General features: G+C 40.8%; 1 protein-coding gene across 1 annotated transcript in view; it reads left to right on the top strand.

The window, feature by feature from the left end:
* Positions 1-22077, top strand: part of clocka (clock circadian regulator a) — a 62786-nt gene extending 40709 nt beyond the window's left edge. Inside the window, 6 exon segments of the mRNA XM_078238449.1 lie at positions 987-1093; positions 3819-3963; positions 4370-4448; positions 15543-15681; positions 21928-22001; positions 22003-22077. Coding sequence (XP_078094575.1) covers positions 987-1093; positions 3819-3963; positions 4370-4448; positions 15543-15681; positions 21928-22001; positions 22003-22077 — 619 coding nt within the window.
* The last annotated feature ends 559 nt before the right edge of the window (positions 22078-22636 follow it).

The raw sequence follows: 22636 nt of genomic DNA, 5'->3' as shown, positions 1-22636 counted from the left end.
CAGGGCTATGGGGAGGGAGGGGGTTCGGGGCTGGTCCGGACATTTCTGGGAGTCCAGTGATTGGGGGGCTGGGGGGATCGGAGGTCAGCGTTGTGGGGTCGTGGGGCTGGCCAGCGATCAAGCTCGCCAGCAATTGGAAGGTTGGCAGAGCGGGGCCGATTTCAACTGACAGATTGGCACATACGCAGTGGCTTGCTCAGTGCTATGCTGCCGACCTGTCGGGTGGAAATAGGCCCCACCTCCAGCTTTTCAGCGTAATTCACGCCAGAACAGTCTGTGATGTACAGAGGGTGGGAGATTCATTTCGAAAATCCCGCTGAAACAAGGAAATCATAGAAACCCTACAGTGCAAAAGGAGGCCATTCGGCCCATTGCGTCTGCACCATCCACAATCTCACCCAGGCCCTACCCCCACATATTTACCCGCTAATTCCTCTAACCTACGTATCTCAGGACTCTAAGGGGCAATTTTTTTTTAAACCTGGCCAATCAACCTAACCCACACATCTTTGGACTGCAGGAGGAAACCGGAGCACCCAGAGGAAACCCACGCAGACACGAGGAGAATGTGCAAACTCCACACAGACAGTGACCCAAGCCGGGAATCGAACCCAGGTCCCTGGAGCTGTGAAGCAGCAGTGCTAACCACTGTGCTACCGTGCTGTCCAAAGGAGTGGGATTTACTCCAGTTTTTATGCGAATTCGGCACTTAGAATTTTTTTGGGAGAATTTTGGCCTAAATTCATGCAGTATCTTGATATCTTTATGTAGACTAAAAGAAGTACTGTTCATCAATGCTAATAGCTAATTTTAATAACAAATGAGACCATATTATTTTGTACACTTAATTAGTTCTAATTCTTTTGATGGTTAGGAACAGAGAACAACACTTAAGGATGAGATATATGCATATGAGGAGGAAGAGATTATATAATGTTGCACTTTTGTAAAATGTTATGTTTTTTTTATCCTTATGTTTAATTTAGGGCATCTCCTATAATAGGCTATTTACTTTTTGAAGTGCTAGGCACATCTGGCTATGATTACAACCATGCGGATGACTTGGAAAAATTGGCAAAATGCCATGAACATTGTAAGTACTTTGATTGTTAATAATAGATACATTCGTAATATTTCAGAAATCTATACAAAAAAGTTCACCATAACTTAATGAAATTTAAGAATAATGTATTACCTATATTATTGATCATGATAAATTGAAGGGTTAGTTCTGGTGCATTTTGGAATAGAACAGTACAGCACAGAACAGGCCCTTCGGCCCACGATGTTGTGCCGAGCTTTATCTGAAACCAAGATCAAGCTATCCCACTCCCTATCATCCTGGTGTGCTCCATGTGCCTATCCAATAACCGCTTAAATGTTCCTAAAGTGTCTGACTCCACTATCACTGCAGGCAGTCCATTCCGCAGTCCATTCCACACCCCAACCACTCTCTGCGTAAAGAACCTACCTCTGATATCCTTCCTGTATCTCCCACCTCGAACCCTATAGTTATGCCCCCTTGTAATAGCTCCATCCACCCGAGGAAATAGTCTTTGAACGTTCACTCTATCTATCCCCTTCATCATGTCATAAACCCCTATTAAGTCTCCCCTCAGCCTCCTCCGCTCCAGAGAGAACAGCCCTAGCTCCCTCAACCTTTCCTCATAAGACCTACCCTCCAAACCAGGCAGCATCCTGGTAAATCTCCTCTGCACTCTTTCCAGCGCTTCCACATCCTTCTTATAGTGAGGTGACCAGAACTGCACACAATATTCCAAATGTGGTCTCACCAAGGTCCTGTACAGTTGCAGCATAACCCCACGGCTCTTAAACTCCAACCCCCTGTTAATAAAAGCTAACACACTATAGGCCTTCTTCACAGCTCTATCCACGTGAGTGGCAACCTTTAGAGATCTGTGGATATGGACCCCAAGATCTCTCTGTTCCTCCACAGTCTTCAGAACCCTACCTTTGACCCTGTAATCCACATTTAAATTAGTCCTACCAAAATGAATCACCTCACATTTATCAGGGTTAAACTCCATTTGCCATTTTTCAGCCCAGCTTTGCATCCTATCTATGTCTCTTTGCAGCCTACAACAGCCCTCCACCTCATCCACTACTCCACCAATCTTGGTGTCATCAGCAAATTTACTGATCTACCCTTCAGCCCCCTCCTCTAAGTCATTAATAAAAATCACAAAGAGCAGAGGACCAAGCACTGATCCCTGCGGCACTCCGCTAGCAACCTGCCTCCAATCCGAAAAATTTCCATACACCACCACCCTCTGTCTTCGATCAGACAGCCAGTTACCTATCCAATCGGCCAACTTTCCCTCTATCCCACACCTCCTCACTTTCATCATAAGCCGACCATGGGGGACCTTATCAAACGCCTTACTAAAATCCATGTATATGACATCAACTGCCCTACCTTCATCAACACACTTAGTTACCTCCTCAAAAAATTCTATCAAATTTGTGAGGCATGACTTGCCCTTCACGAATCCGTGCTGACTATCCCGGATTAATCTGCATCTTTCTAAATGGTCGTAAATCCCATCTCTAAGGACCTTTTCCATCAATTTACCAACCACCGAAGTAAGACTAACCGGTCTATAATTACCAGGGTCATTTCTATTCCCTTTCTTAAACAGAGGAACAACATTCGCCATTCTCCAGTCCTCTGGCACCATCCCCGTGGACAGCGAGGACCCAAAGATCAAAGCCAAAGGCTCTGCAATCTCATCCCTTGCCTCCCAAAGAATCCTAGGATACATTTCATCAGGCCCAGGGGACTTATCGACCTTCAGTTTATTCAAAACTGCCAGGACATCCTCCCTCCGAACATCTATTTCCTCCAGCCTATTAGCCTGTAACACCTTCTCTTCCTCGAAAACATGGCCCCTCTCCTTGGTGAACACTGAAGAAAAGTATTCATTCATCACCTCGCCTATCTCTACTGACTCCATACACAAGTTCCCACTACTGTCCTTGACCAGCCCTAACCTCACCCTGGTCATTCTTTTATTCCTCACATAAGAGTAAAAAGCCTCGGGGTTTTCCTTGATCCGACCCGCCAAGGACTTCACGTGTCCCCTCCTAGCTCTCCTAAGCCCCTTTTTCAGCTCATTCCTTGCTAACTTGTAACCCTCAATCGAGCCATCTGAACCTTGTTTCCTCATCCCTACATAAGCGTCCCTCTTCCTTTTCACAAGACATTCCACCTCTTTCGTGAACCATGGTTCCCTCACTCGGCCATTTCCTCCCTGCCTGACAGGGACATACCTATCAAGGACACCCAGTATTTGTTCCATGAAAAAGTTCCACTTTTCATTAGTTCCTTTCTCTGACAGTTTCTGTTCCCAACTTATGCCCCCTAATTTTTGCCTAATCGCATCATAATTACCTCTCCCCCAATTGTAAACCTTGCCCTGCCGTACGGCCCTATCCCTCTCCATTGCAGTAACAAAAGACACCGAATTGTGGTCACTATCTCCAAAGTGCTCTCCCACAACCAAATCTAACACTTGGCCCGGTTCATTTCCCAGTACCAAATCCAATGTGGCCTCACCTCTTGTTGGCCTTTCCACATATTGTGTCAGGAAACCCTCCTGCACACACTGCACAAAAACTGCCCCATCCGAACTATTTGACCTACAAAGGTTCCAATCAATATTTGGAAAGTTAAAGTCCCCCATGACAACTACCCTGTGACCCCCATTGTAATGATTCAATAATTGATGCACGCTTACTGTATTATTATACATTTGCAATATGAGTGTTTAAATATGTCAACTTATTTTTAATTTTCGTAATGCAGTATGGAAAGGGCAAGTCTTGCTACTACAGATTTCTTACAAAAGGGCAACAGTGGATGTGGCTTCAGACCCGTTATTACATTACTTATCATCAATGGAACTCCAGGCCAGAATTCATTGTCTGTACTCATACTGTTGTACGGTAAAAATAATTTCTGTTAATACATTTAGCCTACTTCAACAGATATTTTCTTTCTTATTTGTTGTTAAAATCTACTGAGTCATAGTTTTCCCCATCTTAATTACTTTTAGCATTTGGGCAATTAAATTTTAAGACCCATATAAAAAAAATTCCCAACAAGGAATAAAAGTCTCGTGAGAGTGCTTGATGGAAGAACTCTCCATTTTTGCTTGGGAGAAATTGATCTTCCTGTTTTAAATTTCTTTGACATTTTTAAAGCTTCAGAACTTAGGAGGGTGAAGATAGTTCTTCAAAGATGTCTAACTTTTAAGCAAAATTGGAAGGGTTCCGCAGGAGCAGCATATATTGATGTTGAAATATAATGTGGATATTATGGTATAGTTGCAAATTTTCATTTCTCATACAACTATGCTGAAGTACAAGCAGAGAGAAGAAGGGAGCTTGGAGTAGAAGAGTCCCTATCAGAGATTATTACTGACAAGGTCCATTAATGAGTACTCAGCAGATGAGTCTTCTGGCTAAATAGTGGGCACACTCATACTCCTGAGTTAATTTGAAGAATATATGCACACTATTATTTTTACAGTTTAAAACCACAAAATTGTTTTTTTCCCCCCTATGAAAATTAACTACTTGCATCAGGAGAATTGACTGTGTGGCAAGAAGGTGATCATTCTGCTAATTAAAAAAGACAGGTATATGTTGCTGGAGATACAATGATACAGTAGGTTAAATAAATTATTTTCTAACAAATGTACACATTTTTACATACCGTGTTTGTTTTACAGTACTTAGAATACATATACAGAGAGTTTAATTTTGGATTCAAAGAAACACTCCGCAAACTAAACAATTCCTGGTATTTGCCCATTAGCCTGCTTTGATAGTCTAGGCACACAAAGTAAGAATCAAAATCCTTTTAATCAGAACTCAAACAAAATCTAGCTGTGTGGTGAGCTGGTGCATTATATCCCTCTGACTTAGCTCCTGCACATTTGTATGTGGTGATTCACTAATTGAAGACCCCTCATCTGGCCTAGTCTAGAATGTGTGGTACCAATATTTGAGTTGGTACTTTGTAGGTTCAGATCGATTGATGGTGCATCTTCGGGAAGGCAAATAAAGGAGAAGAACATGGGGTAACATTTAGTGTGATGGGGGAGTAGAAAGTGAAGTGCTGGTTGTCATCCCAAATGTGTATAGGGTAACATGCAATTACAATGAGGTATATCAAAACCCTCCAGGCTGTGATGCTCAACATGTTTTCACCCACGGCAAATATGGTGGGCAGATGCTCTCATCTTCCTCTGATGGCAGCCTCTGGTCTCAGTGCATGACCGCCTGCTGCAAGAAAGGAGGAAGTGAAACTCAAAGGTGTTTACAGAATGTGCCTATCATGACAGAATCATTGCTATCCAATATTTAAAATGTGAAATGTGTGGAAATGAGGGTTGGAATAATAGTGAGCGTTCAAGTATGAAGGAAAGTAGGTGGAGTCAAATGTGGTGAAATTATTATAGTAGAAAGAAAACAGACGAGAGGGAAGTATACAAATCAAACTGCAAAGGCCGTCTGGAAGATTAGTTTGTAGAATGCTTTCATGACAACTACCTAGAACAATAAGTTGTGGATTTAATTAAGGATGAAGCTGTTTTAGATTTAGTATTATGTAATGAGGCAGGTTAATTAGTAATTTCATAATAAAACATTCTATGGGGAAGAAGTGATCATAATCGAATTGAATTGCATATTGTGTTTGGGAGCTACATACTTGAGTTTAAGATTTTTGTTTTGAACTTAAATAAGGCCAATGATTTTGGTATAAGGAGAGATCTGGTTGAGATTGATTTGGGAAAATAAACCAAAAGGTATGCAGTAAATTAACTGTGAAAAAATGTTTAAAGAACTGTTTCAAAATTTTCATCAAAAATGGATTCTATTTGTGATGATTCTGTGCCTTTAAGAAATTATTTGTCATGTTTCGTGTGCAGGATTTTTTTTAAGCAGTCAATTCCATGTATTGGTGCCGCTTTGTCTATAACCAGCAGCCTACATGTTGATGCTAAAGAAACATAATTGATCTTAACTGCTGGAATATTTGTTTTAATCTGGGCTAATGCAGTGTTGTTGTTTTAGTGTTTTCCCCTGGTGTTTTTTCAGAGTGGTGATTAGGTTGATTGACAGGAAAGGTCATATGACGGAGCAGGGCTAGGCTCTCAGAGGCAAAAAAGCTTAGTTGTTGCTTGGGATCTGTAGAGAGAAGAAATAGCTCTATGTTCTTTCTCGCTCTGGATTTGGAGAGTAGGATCTGCCAAAAAATAGGTCTCTTTCTCTGAAGTTCTGCAGTTTGAAGATAGCTCTTTATCTGGAGGGTGCTTGATGGGTGTCTTTCTTTATCTGTCCAAAAGGGTTAAAAGGCTGGAAATCTAGCATCCACATGAGCATATCTGTTTTTGTGCTAATTGCTTCTGAAGAAGGATTTCTGTCTCTGGGGTTATTGCTGATATTAGAACCATAGAGATAGATAGATGTTAAGAATTATACCTTGTCATGTTTAACTATTTCAATTGGTAAAAGTTATGCTAATTCTTTTTGTTATATTCTAACTGAGTTCTTAAATAATGTTTGTTTTAATAAAAGCTTCCTAGTGGGTTAATAGAATCACACCTAGAGGGAAACGCCTTATGTTCACAATGCCAAAATCAAACAAAGTTGCGTCAAGGCTAATTTGATAATATACTTGGAGTTTCTGATCTGGTCCCTAATATATTTTTTAAAAAGCCCAGTAAGAAAGATCCATCAGTGACTTACTAGGGAAGTTAAGGGTAATCTAGATTAAAAATAAGAAGTTAATTAATGTTATGAAGAATATAAATTAGCCTGAAGATTGGGATAGTTTTAAAACCAACAAACGATGACCAAAAAGTTGATTTAAAAAGTAGCTATATGAGAATAACCTAGCTAGAAATAAAAATACAAATTGTAAAAGCTTTTGAGTGTATAAAAAGGAAAGTAGCTGAAGTAAACATTGGTCCCTCAAGCAAAGGCAAGATAAATTATCACGGGGAACAAGGAAATTGCAGACATTGAACAAATATTTTGTATGTTTTCATAATAGAAGGCAATTTATTTAGCAGAAATACAGGGTATACGTGGGCTAATAAGAGTGAGGAACTTTAGGGAAGTGTAGGGGACAAAGTCAATAAATTTCCTGGACCTGATGGTCTTCATCCAAAGGTTCTGAAGTAGGCAGCTGCAGAGACAATGGATATGCTGATTATGATTTTCTAAAATTCCCTAGATTCTAGAATGACCCCATCAGATTAGAAGTTAACAAATGTAACATCACCACTCAAGAAATGAGGGCGAGAGAAAATGGTTAGTTAGCCTGACAGCACTCACCAAGAAAATGCTGGTATTTATTAGATAGGAAGTCTTAACAATGCATTAGCTGTTCCTTGTACAACTACAACACTATCCAGCAATGTGCAAAATTGCCCAGGTAAGTCCTGTCAACAAAAAGCAGAATCAATCCAACCCGGCCAATTCCGACCCCATGAGTATACTCTTGATCATCAGCGAAGTGATATAAAGGATCATCAATTATGCCATTAAGTGGCATTTACACAGCAATAACCTGCTCACTAATGCTCCGTTTGAGTTCTGTAAGGGTCACGCCACTCCTTATCTCATTATAGCCCTGGTCCAAACATGGACTAAAGAGCTGAATTCAAGAGTTGAAATGCGTGTGACTGTCCTTGACATGAAGGTAGTATTTGATTGAGTGTGGCATCAAGGTGCCCTAGAAAAACTGATGTCAATGGGAATTAGTGGGAAAACTCTCTGCTGGTTGGAGTCATATCTAGAACAAAGGAAGGTGGTTTTGATTGTTGGCGATCAATCATCTCAATCCCAGGACATCTGAGCAGGAATTCCTCGGGTAATGTCCTAGGCCCCAACATCTTCAGGTGTTTCAATGACCTTTCCTCCATAAGATCAGCAGTGAAGATGTTTGCTGATGACTGTACACTGCTCAACACCATTTGGGACTCTTCAGATACTCAAGTAGTTAACGTTCATATGCAGCAAGACTTTGACAACATTTAGGCTTGGGTTGATAATGGCAAGTAATATTCATGTCATACAAATGCCAAGCAAAGACCAGCTCAAACAAGAGACAAACTAACCATCTAACGATCCCCTCTTGATATTCAATGACATTATGTTGGTTGAATTTCCCAGTTTTAACAATCTTGGGGGGTTACCATTGATCAGAAACTGAGTTGCTCTAGCCATATGAATACTGTGTCTACAAGAACAGGTCAGAGGCTGGGGATAATACAGGGAGTAACTCACCTTCTGACTTCCCAAAGGCTGTCCATCACCTACAAGACAAAAGTCAAGAGTCTGATGAAATATTCTCCAGTTGCTGGGATAAATGCAGCTCCAACAATACTCAAGAAGCTTGACACATTCCAGAATAAAACAATCTGCTTGATTGGCACTCCATTTACCACCTTAAAACATTTATTCCTTTTACACCTATGCACATTGACAGCAGTGTGTGTGATTACATGATACGCTACAGCAACTCACCAAAGCTCCTTTAACTGGACCTTCAAATTACGTGACTCATACTAACAAGGAAGCAGAAGAATGGGAATACCACCACCTGCAAGTTCCCCACCGAGCCACACATCATCCTGACTTGGAATTATATTGCTGTTGCTTCACTGGCAATGGGTCAAAATCCTGGAATTCACTTCCTAACAGCACAGTGGGTGTACTATACCACATGGACTGTAGCAGTTCAAGAAGATGGCCAAACACCACCTTCTTGAGGGCAATTAGGAACGAATCAGTAAGAATTTTGCCAGTGTTACAGCTTCATTAGGCACACAATGTTGTCAACAGTGCTGTAAAGAAATAAGTTTGCACTTAATTGACGATTATTTACAGACATGGGAAACTACACTATAAGACTAACAAACAGAATTTGGCAAATGTTTCCTCTATCTAGTGAATTTGCCATCTGACCTTTTTTTTATATATGAGTGATGCGATAGCAAAACAGGCAAGATACGCTGAATTGTCATCTATCAACATGCTGGCAGTTCATTGATCAGAAACTGAACTGGAGCAGCCATATAAATACTATGGCTACAAGATCAGGTCAGAGACTGGGAATTCTGAAATGGGTAATTTACCTCTTGACTCCCGAAAGGCTGCCTACCATCCGCAAGGCACAAGTCAGGCACCTGATGGAATAGTTTCAACTTGCCTGGACAAATGCAACTCCCAACGACACTCCAGAAACTCCACGCCATCCATGACAAATCGGTCCACTTAATTGGCAAACCCATCCATGAACTTAAACATCCACTCCTTTCACCACCGACACACAGTGGTAGCAGTGTGTACCATATATACAAAATACACCGCAGCAATTTACCATGGCTCCTTCAACAGCACCTTTCAAACCTTTGACCGCTACCACCTGGAAGGAAACACCACAACCTACACAGTGGATTTTGAATTAGTTAACCGCTCAGTATTTCCACAGAATTTCCACACCATCCTGACTTGAAACTTTATTGCCATTCCTTCATTGTCTCTGGATCAAAACCTTTCTAACAGCATTGTGTGAGTACCCATACCAAATGGACTGAGGTAGTCCAAGAAGACTGCTCTTCAGGACTTTCTTGAGGGATATTAGGGATGGGCAGCAATGCTAGTGACGCCCACATTCCATGAAAGAATAAATATATGCTTAGCAGCACTATGATTAATGTAATGTATTGAATAACAGACTTTGAGAAACCACAGATTTACACAGTAATGCTGCAAAAGGTTTATGATACTGAATAAAACCACCCAAGGTTCAAACTCCAAATGGTGTCAAGTACAGTTCCAGAACAAGAGCTGGATGATGGGATTTCATGCACAACTGAATAAGCAAACTGTAGATTTGAGAACCAGCTTTGTATCGTGTGGGCCATATTTGTCAATGCCAAAAATAATTTAGAGTCATAGAGGTGTACAGCATGGAAACAGGCCCTTCGGCCCAACTTGTCCATGCCGCCCTTTTTAAAAAAAATCCCTAAGCTAATCCCAATTGCCCGCATTTGGCCCAAATCCCTCTATACCCATCTTACCCATATAACTATCTAAATGCTTTTTAAAAGACAAAATTTTGTTCATAATACAACAGAGTTGTAAATTATTTTTTCAAGACTGTATCCTTAATCCTTGTAAGAAGTTTAACAACACCAGGTTAAAGTCCAACAGGTTTATTTGGTAGCAAAAGCCACACAAGCTTTCGGAGCTGCAAGCCCCTTCTTCAGGTGAGTGGGAATTCTGTTCACAAACAGAGCATATAAAGACACAAACTCAATTTACATGAATAATGGTTGGAATGCGAATACTTACAACTAATCAAGTCTTTAAGAAACAAAACAACATGAGTGGAGAGAGCATCAAGACAGGCTAAAAAGATGTGTATTGTCTCCAGACAAGACAGCCAGTGAAACTCTGGGGGGGTTACAAATAGTGGGACATGAACCCAATATCCCGATTGAGGCCGTCCTCGTGTGTGCGGAACTTGGCTATCAGTTTCTGCTCAGCGACTCTGCGCCGTCGTGTGTCGCGAAGGCCGCCTTGGAGAACGCTTACCCGAATATCAGAGGCCGAATGCCCGTGACCGCTGAAGTGCTCCCCAACAGGAAGACAACAGTCTTGCCTGGTGATTGTCGAGCGGTGTTCATTCATCCGTTGTCGCAGCATCTGCATAGTTTCCCCTAGCTCTAAATATAAAAAATGATAGTAAAAGCTTTTACAAATATATAAAAAGGAATAGAGTGGCAAGAGTGAATGTTGGACCCTTGGAGGACGAGAGGGGGGATTTAATAGTGGGAAATGAGGAAATGGCTGAAACTTTAAATAAGTTTTTTGTGTCGGTCTTCACGGTGGAAGACACAAATAGTTTACCAAATATTAACGATAGAGGGTTGGTAGGAGGAGAGGTACTCAATACAATTAATGTTACCAGGGAAGCAGTGCTTGGTAGACTAACGGGACTGAAGGTGGACAAGTCCCTGGGCCCGGATGGAATGCACCCCAGGGTACTGAAAGAAATTTCAGAGGTAATAGCGGATACGTTAGTGGTTATTTATCAAAATTCATTGGATTCCGGGGTAGTGCTGGCGGATTGGAAAACGGCTAATGTTACTTCGCTGTTTAAAAAAGGAAATAGACAAAAGACGGGTAACTACAGGCCAGTTATCTTAACGTCTGTAGTTGGGAAAATGCTGGAATCCATCATTAAAGAAGAAATAGCAGGCCATCTGGATAAGAATGGTTCGATTAAGCAGACACAGCATGGATTCATGAGGGGAAAGTCGTGCTTGACGAACTTGTTGGATTTTTATGAAGATGTGACTAGTGCGGTTGACGGAGGGGAACCGGTGGATGCGGTGTTTTTGGATTTCCAAAAGGCGTTTGATAAGGTGCCTCACAAAAGGTTGCTGAAGAAGATTGGGTCACACGGAGTTGGGGGTAGGGTGTTAGCGTGGATTGGGGATTGGCTATCTGACAGGAAGCAGATAGTCGGAATAAATGGGTGCTTTTCTGGTTGGCAGATGGTAACTAGTGGCGTGCCGCAGGGATCGGTACTGGGGCCTCAACTATTTACCATTTATATAGACAATCTGGAGGAGGGGACTGAGTGTAGGGTAACAAAGTTTGCAGACGACACAAAGATAAGTGGAAAAGTGAATCGTGTGGAGGGCGTAGAAGGTCTGCAGAGAGATTTGGACAGGCTGAGTGAGTGGGCGAGGATCTGGCAGGTGGAGTATAATGTTAACAAATGCGAGGTTATTCACTTTGGAAGAAATAATAGCAAATTGGATTATTATCTAAATGGAAAGAAATTACCACATGCTGCTGTGCAGAGGGACCTGGGGGTCCTTGTGCATGAGACGCAAAAACCCAGTCTACAGGTGCAACAGGTGACCAAGAAGGCAAATGGGATGTTGGCCTATATCACAAGGGGGATAGAATATAAAAGCAGAGATGTCTTGCTGCAGCTGTACAGGGCATTGGTGAGGCCGCAGCTGGAATACTGTGTGCAGTATTGGTCCCCTTATTTGCGGAAGGATATATTGGCCTTGGAGGGAGTGCAGAGAAGGTTCACCAGGTTGATACCAGAGATGAGGGGTGTTGATTATGAGGAGAGACTGAGCAGATTGGGTTTGTATTCGTTGGAATTTAGAAGGCTGAGGGGGGATCTTATAGAGACCTATAAGATAATGAAGGGGCTGGATAGGGTAGAGGTGGAGAGATTCTTTCCACTTAGAAAGGAAACTAGAACTAGAGGGCACAGCCTCAAAATAAAGGGGGGTCAGTTTAGGACAGAGTTGAGGAGGAACTTCTTCTCTCAGAGGGTGGTGAATCTCTGGAATTCTCTGCCCACTGAAGTGGTGGAGGCTACAGGGTTGAATATGTTTAAATCACGGATAGATGGATTCCTGATCGGTAAGGGAATTAGGGGTTATAGGGATCAGGCGGGTAAGTGGAACTGATCCACTTCAGATCAGCCATGATCTTATTGAGTGGCGGGGCAGGCTCGAGGGGCTTGATGGCCTACTCCTGCTCCTATTTCTTATGTTCTTATGTTCTTATAACAGTGCACTTTTCTTTCCGATAAAGTTCCCGTACTGGAACTTTTGGGTAATTGTGGCAGTATTATTTTTTTGAAACCTGAAAAGGAAAAATTTTGCCGAAGTAACTGGTTAACTGATTCAAAACCTACTAAGTTGTACAAAGTTAAAATTGGATCCAGTGTACTTTGATTTTTGCTGGCTGTTATCATGAATCATTTTGCTATTTGTGTTTGTAGAGAAGCTGTATGGCGGTATTACTTTTCCTTTTTGATATCATGGTGCATGCATATAATTCATTGTATGTCACAAGTTTTAAATATTTTTCCTGATAACCTTCATGGTTTTATTTAAGGAAAATTCCAATAAGAATATGTTTAAAAATTGGAAAGGCAATAACATGCAGATAGTCGGCATCAACTGTTAATGATCATATTATTCATTGTATAGCTATCAGGCATGTAATTGTAATTAAAATTGTTTAAAGTTATAAATTTTTGTTTTTTTATGTCTCTTGGGTGAAAGAAGGGGTAAATGATAGAATTACAGAATTATTACAGTGCAGAAGGAGGCCATTTAAGCCATCACATCTGCACCGGCTCTCCAAACGTGAATCATGATTTAGTGCCTTTCCCCGTACACCTGCAAAGTGTTTCTATTCAAATAATCATTGAATGCCCTCTTGAGTGCCTTGATTGAACCTGCCTCCACCACAATTCCTGGCAGTGCATTTCAGTCCCAAACCACTCTGATTTGATTTAATATTGTCACGTGTATTAGTATACAGTGAAAAGTACTTCCGTGCTATACAGACAAAGCATGTTGTACATAGAAAAGGAAAGGAGAGGGTGCAGAATGTAGTGAAAAGAGTTAGAATGAAGTTTTAGAAGCATAGAACAAGAGTAAAAGATAGAATTAGAAGGTATGCTGGGCACAGCTTGCAAGAAGTCGCCATGCTCAGCGCCATCTTGGTTTTTTTTCTCATTGGTGAAAAAGATTTTTCTCACATCACATTTGCTTCTTTTGCAAATCACTTAAAATCTGTGCTCTCTTGTTCTTGATCTTTCCAATCTATCCTCTTAATTGAAGTTTCTCACACCTGGAACCATTCTTATAAACCTCTTCTGCACTCTCTCCAATGCATTCACATCCTTCCTATAGTGTGGTGCCCAAAATTGTACACAATATTCCAACTGAGGTCTAACTACTATCTTGTAAAAGTTCAGCATAACCTCCTTGCTTTTGTACTCTTATGTCCGTATTAATAAAGATGTGGAGATGCCGGCGTTGGACTGGGGTAAACACAGTAAGAAGTCTCACAACACCAGGTTAAGGTCCAACAGGTTTATTTGGTAGCTTTTGCTACCAAATAAACCTGTTGGACTTTAGGTTTTTTTGGGACTTTTGGTTTTTGCTACCAAATAAACCTGTTGGATTTTAACCTGGTGTTGTGAGACTTCTTACCGTATTAATAAAGCCCAGAATACTATTTGCTTTATTAACTTCTCTCTTTGCCTGTCGTGCCATCTTTAATGACTTGTGCATATATACACCTCAGTCTTTCTGCTCCTGCACGCCGTTTAGAATTGTGCCCTTATTTTATACTGTGTGTCCATGTTCACCATACCAAAATGCATCACCTTCCACTTCTCCACATTGAACTTTATCTGTCAGAGACATCTGTCTCTGTCCTTTTGAAGTTTTACACTGTCCTCTTCACAGTTTACAATACATTCAATTTTGTGTCATCCACTAACTTTTAAATTGTACCCTGAACACAAGATCTAGATCATTAATATATATCAGCAAAAGCAAGGGTCTCCATACCAATCCCTGGGGAACACCACTACAACCCTTCCTCCAGCCTGAAAAATATCCATTGACCGTTAATCTCTGTTCCTATTAATCAGCCAATTTTGTATCCATGTTGCTGCTGTCCCTTTTATTCCATGAGCTATAACTTTCCTCACACGTCTGTTGTGTGGTTGCCCTCATTTGACTCTTTCTGTTACCTCCTCAAAAAATTCCAACAAGTTAGGTAAACAGGATTTCCCCTTTGGAAATCCATGCTCGCTTTTCTTAATCAACCCACATTTTTCCATGTGACTACTAATTTTATCCCAAATAATTGTTTCTAGAAGCTTGCCCATTGATGTTGAACTGACTGGTCTGGAATTGCTGGAGCTATCCTACATCTTTTTTGAAGAAGGGCAATTCTCCAGTCCTCCAGCATCTCCCGAGTCTAGAGAAAACTGGAAGATTCAGCATATTCCATTCTCCCATCCCTTGTTATTCTTGGATGCATCTCATCCGGCCCCAATGCCTTTCAGTACCAACAGACTATTCTACACTGCCTCCATATCAACTTTGAACCCTTCTAAGGACAGAGTTTCCTCATCTATCTGCATGACCTGGGTTGTATACCCCCTGGGTAAAGACAGATGCAAAGTATTAATTTAATACCTCAGCCATCCACAGCCTCCATGTGTAAACTCCCTTTTCAGTCTGTAATCAGACTGCTCCTTTTACCACCCTTGTACTGTTTATATGCCCATATAAGACTTTGGGATTCCCCATATGTTTGCCAGTCTTTTCTCAAAATCCCTCTTTGCTTCTCTAGTGTGCTTCATCACCTCCCCTTTGAACGTTCTGTATCCTTTGTTGTTCTCAACTGTATTTTCTACCTAACACTAGTCATAATCTCTATGCAGAAGCAGGCTTAGTGTACATCAATATGTTAAGTATATATTATAAAATATTACCAGCTTTAGAGAAATGGGGAATGTTACTTCCAAATTTTGACTTTATTTACAAGGTACTTGGAGATGCGCTTTTTGTCAAATTCAGACTTGTAATTATTGGCAGAAGAAAACAAATGTTTTGTCTTCCTATCTCCCTACCCTTACCTTTTGGCATCAGCATTCAGGATCCGACACTAAGCTAAACACAATCAGTCTCAAGGAGGCAGTGGAAAGATTTGATCACAGCCACACACCATCTCCTTTCTCCAGAAGTTCAAGGAAGTCTTCTTCGCATACAGCAGTGTCCGATCTTTCCTGTAAGTTTCAGGAATTACAGAATACTTAAATTTTATGGTATAATTAGTGATAATTGATGTTTATATAATTTGATAATCATCTAAAATGATTTCTAACTGGCAATAAGATCAATACTATACAATTCACCAAGTATATGTCATTTGTGATAATGATGTAGTCACATGATAGATCAATATGATGGAGATCATTCAACTGAATCAAGTTATCCATTCTTAGGAGGAGATGTGAGAGATACAAGCATTCTTGTGAGTGGGAAGTTGAGGGGGCGAGAATTAAGGTGCTGGGGTGTGCATTATTGGGGAGCAGGGAGAGTGTTTTTTTAGGCCTTCCCACTGTAACTCCAACTGTAAATCATTATCTTATGCCTAAGAAGGATTAAGATAAATATCTGTGTAAGTCTAGGACATCTGTGTGTCCAACAGTTCCTCTTTCCACTTTTTGGTGCTAGTTTGATTCTCATTTTTAGACCTACACCACTGGCTAGCAGCAATATGCAGAATAGAGCCAAATGTGTAACTGTGTCCCTGTCTCTTCGTTGACAATTCCTCAGCTGTGCCTCTCATGCTGACACAAGAAATTGGGTCCCTCGTGGCCCCAGCTGAAACTTAAGTGGAAATTGGAGATTTGGCCCCGAGACTTGCAGTGTGCAATCGCACTGGCACATGGACACGCTTTAGCACTCATGAGCCAAACTCCCAGCTATGGGCAAATAGCTCCACTGCCTTGTGAATACTGCAACAAAGATAATGGCAAATGGATTGAACTCAGTAAGAAGTCTCACAACACCAGATTAAAGTCCAACAGGTTATTTGGTAGCACAAGCTTTCGGAGCGCTGCTCCTTCATCAGGTGAGTGATGAAGGAGCAGCACTCCGAAAGCTTTTGCTACCAAATAACCTGTTGGACTTTAACCTGGTGTTGTGAGACTTCTTTCTGTGCCCGCCCCAGTCCAACGTCGGCATCTCCACATCATGGATTAAACTCTTGACAATAGAGTGGAGCCCAAAGCTGGACTGATGACTAAATTTATAATCTTTTCCAGAAACTCCTTCAGCCAAGCCGGTGCCAGACGTAGTACTTTGCATTCCTTTAGACTTGAGTGGGGTGGTTGAGAGGAGGGCGTTGATGTTTGAGCATCGCAGAGTCTCCATAAATTTGCCCAGGCTTTTCCCTCTGGAGAGGACATTGCAGTTTTATTGCAAAGTGCTAACATAGGACTGCAGTTACAATGATAAGTTCAACCTAATTGATGTGGCAATGGGTGCTATGTGCTTTCTCCGATAGTGAGAGGGACCACTGTGTCCCACTGTGTCCCACTGGTCAGCCACCACCTTAAGCTAGGCAGCCCCTGGGTAGTAAGGTGCTGACCTGCCAAGCTCTATGTGCTTCAGTGTTTTTTTATAGTTTAGAGTCTCTGCTCAGCAAGTGGATTAGATTCATCACATCAGCAAACAGATGAAACCAACAAAAACAAGATGCCAACTCATCAATTGGCAAGCTGGAAAGTCAGAGTCAAGTGCACAGGATTGATAGTTGACTAGCGGCGAGTTGATAAGACAGCTCTGATTTACATGGCAACTGATGGGCTGAACATTGACGTTGCATCTCTATATTAACATAGCAATCCTACGAGATTTAAAATTAAAGTTTGTTTAATTATTTATTACTCACAAGTAGGCTTACATTAACACTGCAATGAAGTTACTGTGAAAATCCCCTAATTGCCACACTCCGGCGCCTGTTCAGGTACACTGAGGGAGAATTTAGCATGGCCAATGTGCCGAACTAACACATCTTTCGGACTGTGAGAGGAAATCGGAGCACCTGGTGGGTTTCACGGAGATACTGGGGGAACGTGTGGACTCCACACAGACAGTGACCGAAACCGGTAATCAAACCTGGGTCCCTGGCACTGAAAGGTAGCAATGCTAACCACTGTGCCATGGGGCCACCCCGCTCATGGGGTTAGCTATCTCTGTTTGTAGAGAGGCAATTACATAGAACATATGTGCAAATCCCGGGAAAAAAACCCTCTATATTCTTCTGGAAAGAGATGTATTCAGAAGAAACACATGAGCAAGTTGTTGGCATTGCTGGAAGGATTTCATTATTCTCAATGATAGAATCCTCCACAAAGGTTAAGAATGCGTTCTCTCCAACTGCCTCTCAACAAGCAGAGGTAGTTAACCCCATTAGTATCTGTGCTCAAATGCTGTCCTCTACTACAGAGGCAAAGGACCAGTCCTTAGAAAAGCCTGACACTATCAGTAGAATGCCTAAGTCAGAGCATCTTTACCTATAGAGGGTTTCAATGCAAGAGTTTGTGCATATCCTTCCTGCTTCGGACAACATGGCCTGGGAAAGATAAATGAGAATGGACAGAGACTGCTTGAACTTTGCTGCTCCCATGAGCTTTGTGTAACTAATAGCTTCTTTCTGAACAAACGGGTGTCCTGAAGACATACAAAATCAGAGCACAGGCACCAGCTGGATCTGATCATCATTAGACATGATTCTCCCATCAGATGCACCAACCAAAGCATTTACTATGATACAGATCACTCCCTAGTATACACTAGGGTGAGGATGTAACCTTGAAGCTTCTTTCATTCAAAGCAGAAATGCCATTCTCATAGCAACGCCAGCAATACAGCCTAGCCAAACAAAAACCAATAGTTCCCTGACTCAACTGAATAGTGCTCTCCAGCATTCCCACATAGTGCAGAACCAAATTGGAGCATACTTCAAGATGCCAAATACAATACCACACTTTCCATATATGGGAAGCATAAGTGGAAAATTGCTGATTGATTTGAAACTAGCGTCACTGTAATGGAACTTGTTATTGAAGCCATTATCCGTGCTCATTAATTACAACAGATATCCAAACAAGGAAACTCTATACTACATGTCACTTGAAGTAAAGTCCAACAAACTGCTGGGCAGTGCACCAGTGACTACTGGCTACAACTCTTAGAATGTATCTTTTTGGAATATCTGCTGAAAAGTCTGCTACTGCCTCTCTACTGACCCATCCCTTAACCTAATTTCTGAGTTCACTTTAGCTAGCCCTGTCTTCATGCCCTCATAATTGCCCTTATTAATTTAAAATGCTCGTCTTAGATCCACTTCACTCTCCCTCAAACTGAATATGAAATTCAATCATATTATGGTCACTGGTACCTCACTGTGAGGTTGTTAATTAATCCTGTTTCATTGCACATTGCCATCTCTGGTATAGCATACTCTGGTTGGTGCTATATTGTGCTGCTCTGAAAACTGTCCCAAAACACACTGTGAACTCATCATCCAGATTCCCTTTGCTAATCTGACTTGCCCAATCTATTATGTAGTTTAAAATCAAGCATGAATATCACCATACCTTTCTCACAAGCTTCCATTATTTCTTCCTGTAAATCCCATCTATCAGAGGGTGGTGAGTGTCTGGAACAAGCTGCCAGAGGTAGTAGTAGAGGCAGGTACAATTTTTATCTTTTAAAAAGCATTTAGATAGTTACATGGGTACGATGGGTATAGAGGGATATGGGCTAAATGCGGGCTTAGGGGTTTAAAAAAAAAATAAGGGCGGCATGGACACATTGGGCCAAAGGGCCTGTTTCCATGCTGTAAATCTCTATGACTCTATAGTGTGGTTACAATTTGGGGGCCTATAAACCATCCCCATGGGTGACTTACCTTTAGTATGTCTCTTCTCTATTCAAACTGTTTTTACATCTTGATCCAGAACTGAGGTAATCTCTCTCTCTACTGTACCAATGGTCATCCTTAATTAGCAGAGCTACTTCTCCACCTTTTCTGTCTTTCCTAAATCTCAAGCACCCTTGAATATTCAGGTCCCATTCTTTGTCATCCTACAGCTGTGTCTCTTCATGGCTATCATATCTTACCTTTCTATTTGTGATTTCAGTTCATCTGTTTTATTATGAATTCTAGTTTATCCAGATACAGATCCTATAGTTGTGTCTTTTACCAGCCTTTTCTACTGGTGCATTGTTAATATGTTCTGTCACTTCCTGCCACACTCTAACCATCATTTCCCTTATTCCTACCTTTCTCTCTTGCCTTCTCTATTTAATTAATCACATCTTCTCAAACTTGATCCCTCAGCTGCACTAATTAGTTTAAAGCCTGCTCTCCCCACATTAGTTATACAGCTCATCAGAACACCATCCCAGCATGATTCAGGTGAAGACCATTCCCAAGTATTGGTGCAAGTGGCACATGAATCAAAACCTATTTATTGCATGTCAACTTTTGAGCCACACATTTAAATCTCTAATCTGATTTGCCATATGTTAATTTGCTCATGGCTCAGGTAGTAATATAGAGATTATTACCTTTGAGGTTCTGCTTTTTAATTTAGTGTCTACCTGCTTATACTACCTTAGCAGAACCAGTTTCCTAGTTCTACCTATGGCATAGTTACCTATGTGGACTAAAGCTACTGGATCCTCCCACTGCAAGTTCCTCTCCAGGCAAGAGCAATTGTCCTGACCTGACACATTTTTTTGAAGCTCCTCAAAATCTTTTTACCCCGATTTGGAGTTCTGAGGAAGAATCGTGTTGGATTCGAAACATTAACTCGATTTCTCTCTCCACAGATGCTACGAGGCCTGTCAGGCCTTTCCTGCACTTTCTATTATTATTATTCTATGTTTTTACTAATTTCTCTAATTTATTAAGATATTTCTTCTACACTTCCCTTCCACTAATAAGTGGTACGTAAACTACTGTTTCTTGTGTGGTTGATCCTTTATTATCTGTTATCTCTACCAATAACCATGTCACCTTTCTCAACTGCCACTACATTTGATCTAACAAATAACTGCTGCTCCATCTCCCCTTTTAGACTGCTGGCAAGGTAGCATTTATTGCCCATCTCCAGTGGCCCTTGAGAAGGTGGTGGCGAGCTGCGTTCTCAAACCACTGCAGTCCTTGTGTAGGCACACAAGTTGCTGTTAGGGAGGTAATTCAAGGATTTTAATGTGATAGTGAAGGAGAGGCAAATTAGTTCCAAGTCACGATCATGTACAACTTGGAGGGGAACTTGCAGGTAATGGTACTTTAAACACATTATCCCTTGCAATGTTGAATTTCTAGTCCTAATTTTTCTGTAGCTATGTCTTAATAGTCCCTTCCATTTCTGTTTCCTCACAATTGTTGTTTTCAGTTCTGTTTTTTGTGGACACTGTGTGTATACTGAATGATTTAATTTATTTTTGATATAAATTGGAACAGGTGTAGAAAAGGATAATTAAAAATAAGAAGAATTCTATTAATTCCCTGACCACCTAAGTCCTTGCTTCTTTCTTATGCTCTATATTTAGGCTGATTTAATTTTCTGTACATCCCTCCCTAGCCTTAATATTTAAAGCTTTTCCCACCTTCCAATTTGTCTTTTCTGCCGACAAAATAATGGTCAGTACAATTCAAATGTACTTTGTTGTCTTTAAAATACTTTGGGACATCTTAAGAATGTGAAAGCTGCTGTATGAATACAAGTTATTGCTTGTTTTCTATTGAATCTGATAACACTTGAGGTGAGAAGGGTTAAGCTGTAAGAAAAAGTTATATAGACTATGCTTGTATTCCCTTAAAAATATGATTTAGGGACACTTCAATTGAGGGATTTAAGATGGTTAAAGGATTTGATAAGGTAGAAAGAGAGAAACTATTTCCTCTGATTGGAGGATCCAGAACAAGGGACTAAAAAAATTTGAGCTAGGCTAATCAGTGATGAAGCCAGGAAGCACTTCCTCAAGAACTCTCAGTTGGAAAAATTAAAAGTATGTTGGAAGATTTTCTGTTACTTAGGTTATAAAAGAATATCGATCAAAGGTGGGTAACTGGAATTGAGGTACAGATCGATCATGATTTAATTGAATGGTGGTACAGGCTGGAGGGGCTAAACAACTTACTCCTGTGCCTATGTTCTAATTCTTCAGTAACATCTTTCCACCCCTGTATATAGGCGGGATGCTGGTAACCTTTGTCTCCCTTCATTGTAATGCTCCAGAGATCTGCTAATACCTTTGAAAATGAGAAAACTGTACAAACATAGAAAGTTGCTTTCCATTTGATTGTTTATGGATGGAAACAGATATGGTTATAATTTTTTGGCACACTCTGCTGATGAATCCTAGTTATTCTTTGAGCATTACATTATCCTACATTGTTATTTTTATTTTGATTCTTGATTTCTTTATCCTATTTTCATTTTAATAGCAACACCCACAAAACAACTGACTGATACAAGCACATCTCCACGACAGAAAATAATTTATGGTCATGAAATGACCCCCCCAGAGAAGGGCATCATTGAGCGATCAGCTAGAATTGGATTTTTTTTTAAACCAAGCTTTTCTTGCTTTATAGATTATCAGGATGATTTTAAAGAGCTCTGTAAATCTATTTGGTATATCAGTGAGTTATATGATTGACTTTTGTTTTTTTGCTTGCAGCTTGCAGCATTTTCCACATTTCAACAGATTTTGTAAATAGACACATTTCAGAAGGGCATAGGTATGAGAGATTGTCATGTGGTGTTAACACAAGTAACAGTCCTTCCGCCACTTTCCTGCAGTATAGAAGATGTATCACACATTATTTTTTGCTAAACCAAGTACTTTTGTATTGTCAAGATTTTTCAGGATCACCTTTTCAGGTTCTTGCGCCTCCTAGTCCACGGGAAATGCTGAAGGAGTCATTTACCTTGGAAAATCAGTAACATTCTCCTCAACTCCGCTGCAGGGAACCCTTTAGGCCAGGTCTGCTCCTCACTTACTTTGAAATTTAGATCACTGCACAGTTATGTTAATTAGGACCCCATTATTCATTTTGGAGTTAGAGGAGCCTCGTCCATCACCTGATTTCAGCACTTCAAATTTCAATTGGTGAGAGTGAGATCAGGTTAGGATATAGTTGCCCAATGCTG

Source organism: Mustelus asterias, chromosome 1 (assembly GCF_964213995.1).
Source record: "Mustelus asterias chromosome 1, sMusAst1.hap1.1, whole genome shotgun sequence".
NCBI lineage: Eukaryota > Metazoa > Chordata > Chondrichthyes > Carcharhiniformes > Triakidae > Mustelus > Mustelus asterias.
The sequence above is the reverse complement of the archived record's forward strand: the minus strand, read 5'-3'. Positions and strand labels throughout refer to the sequence as shown.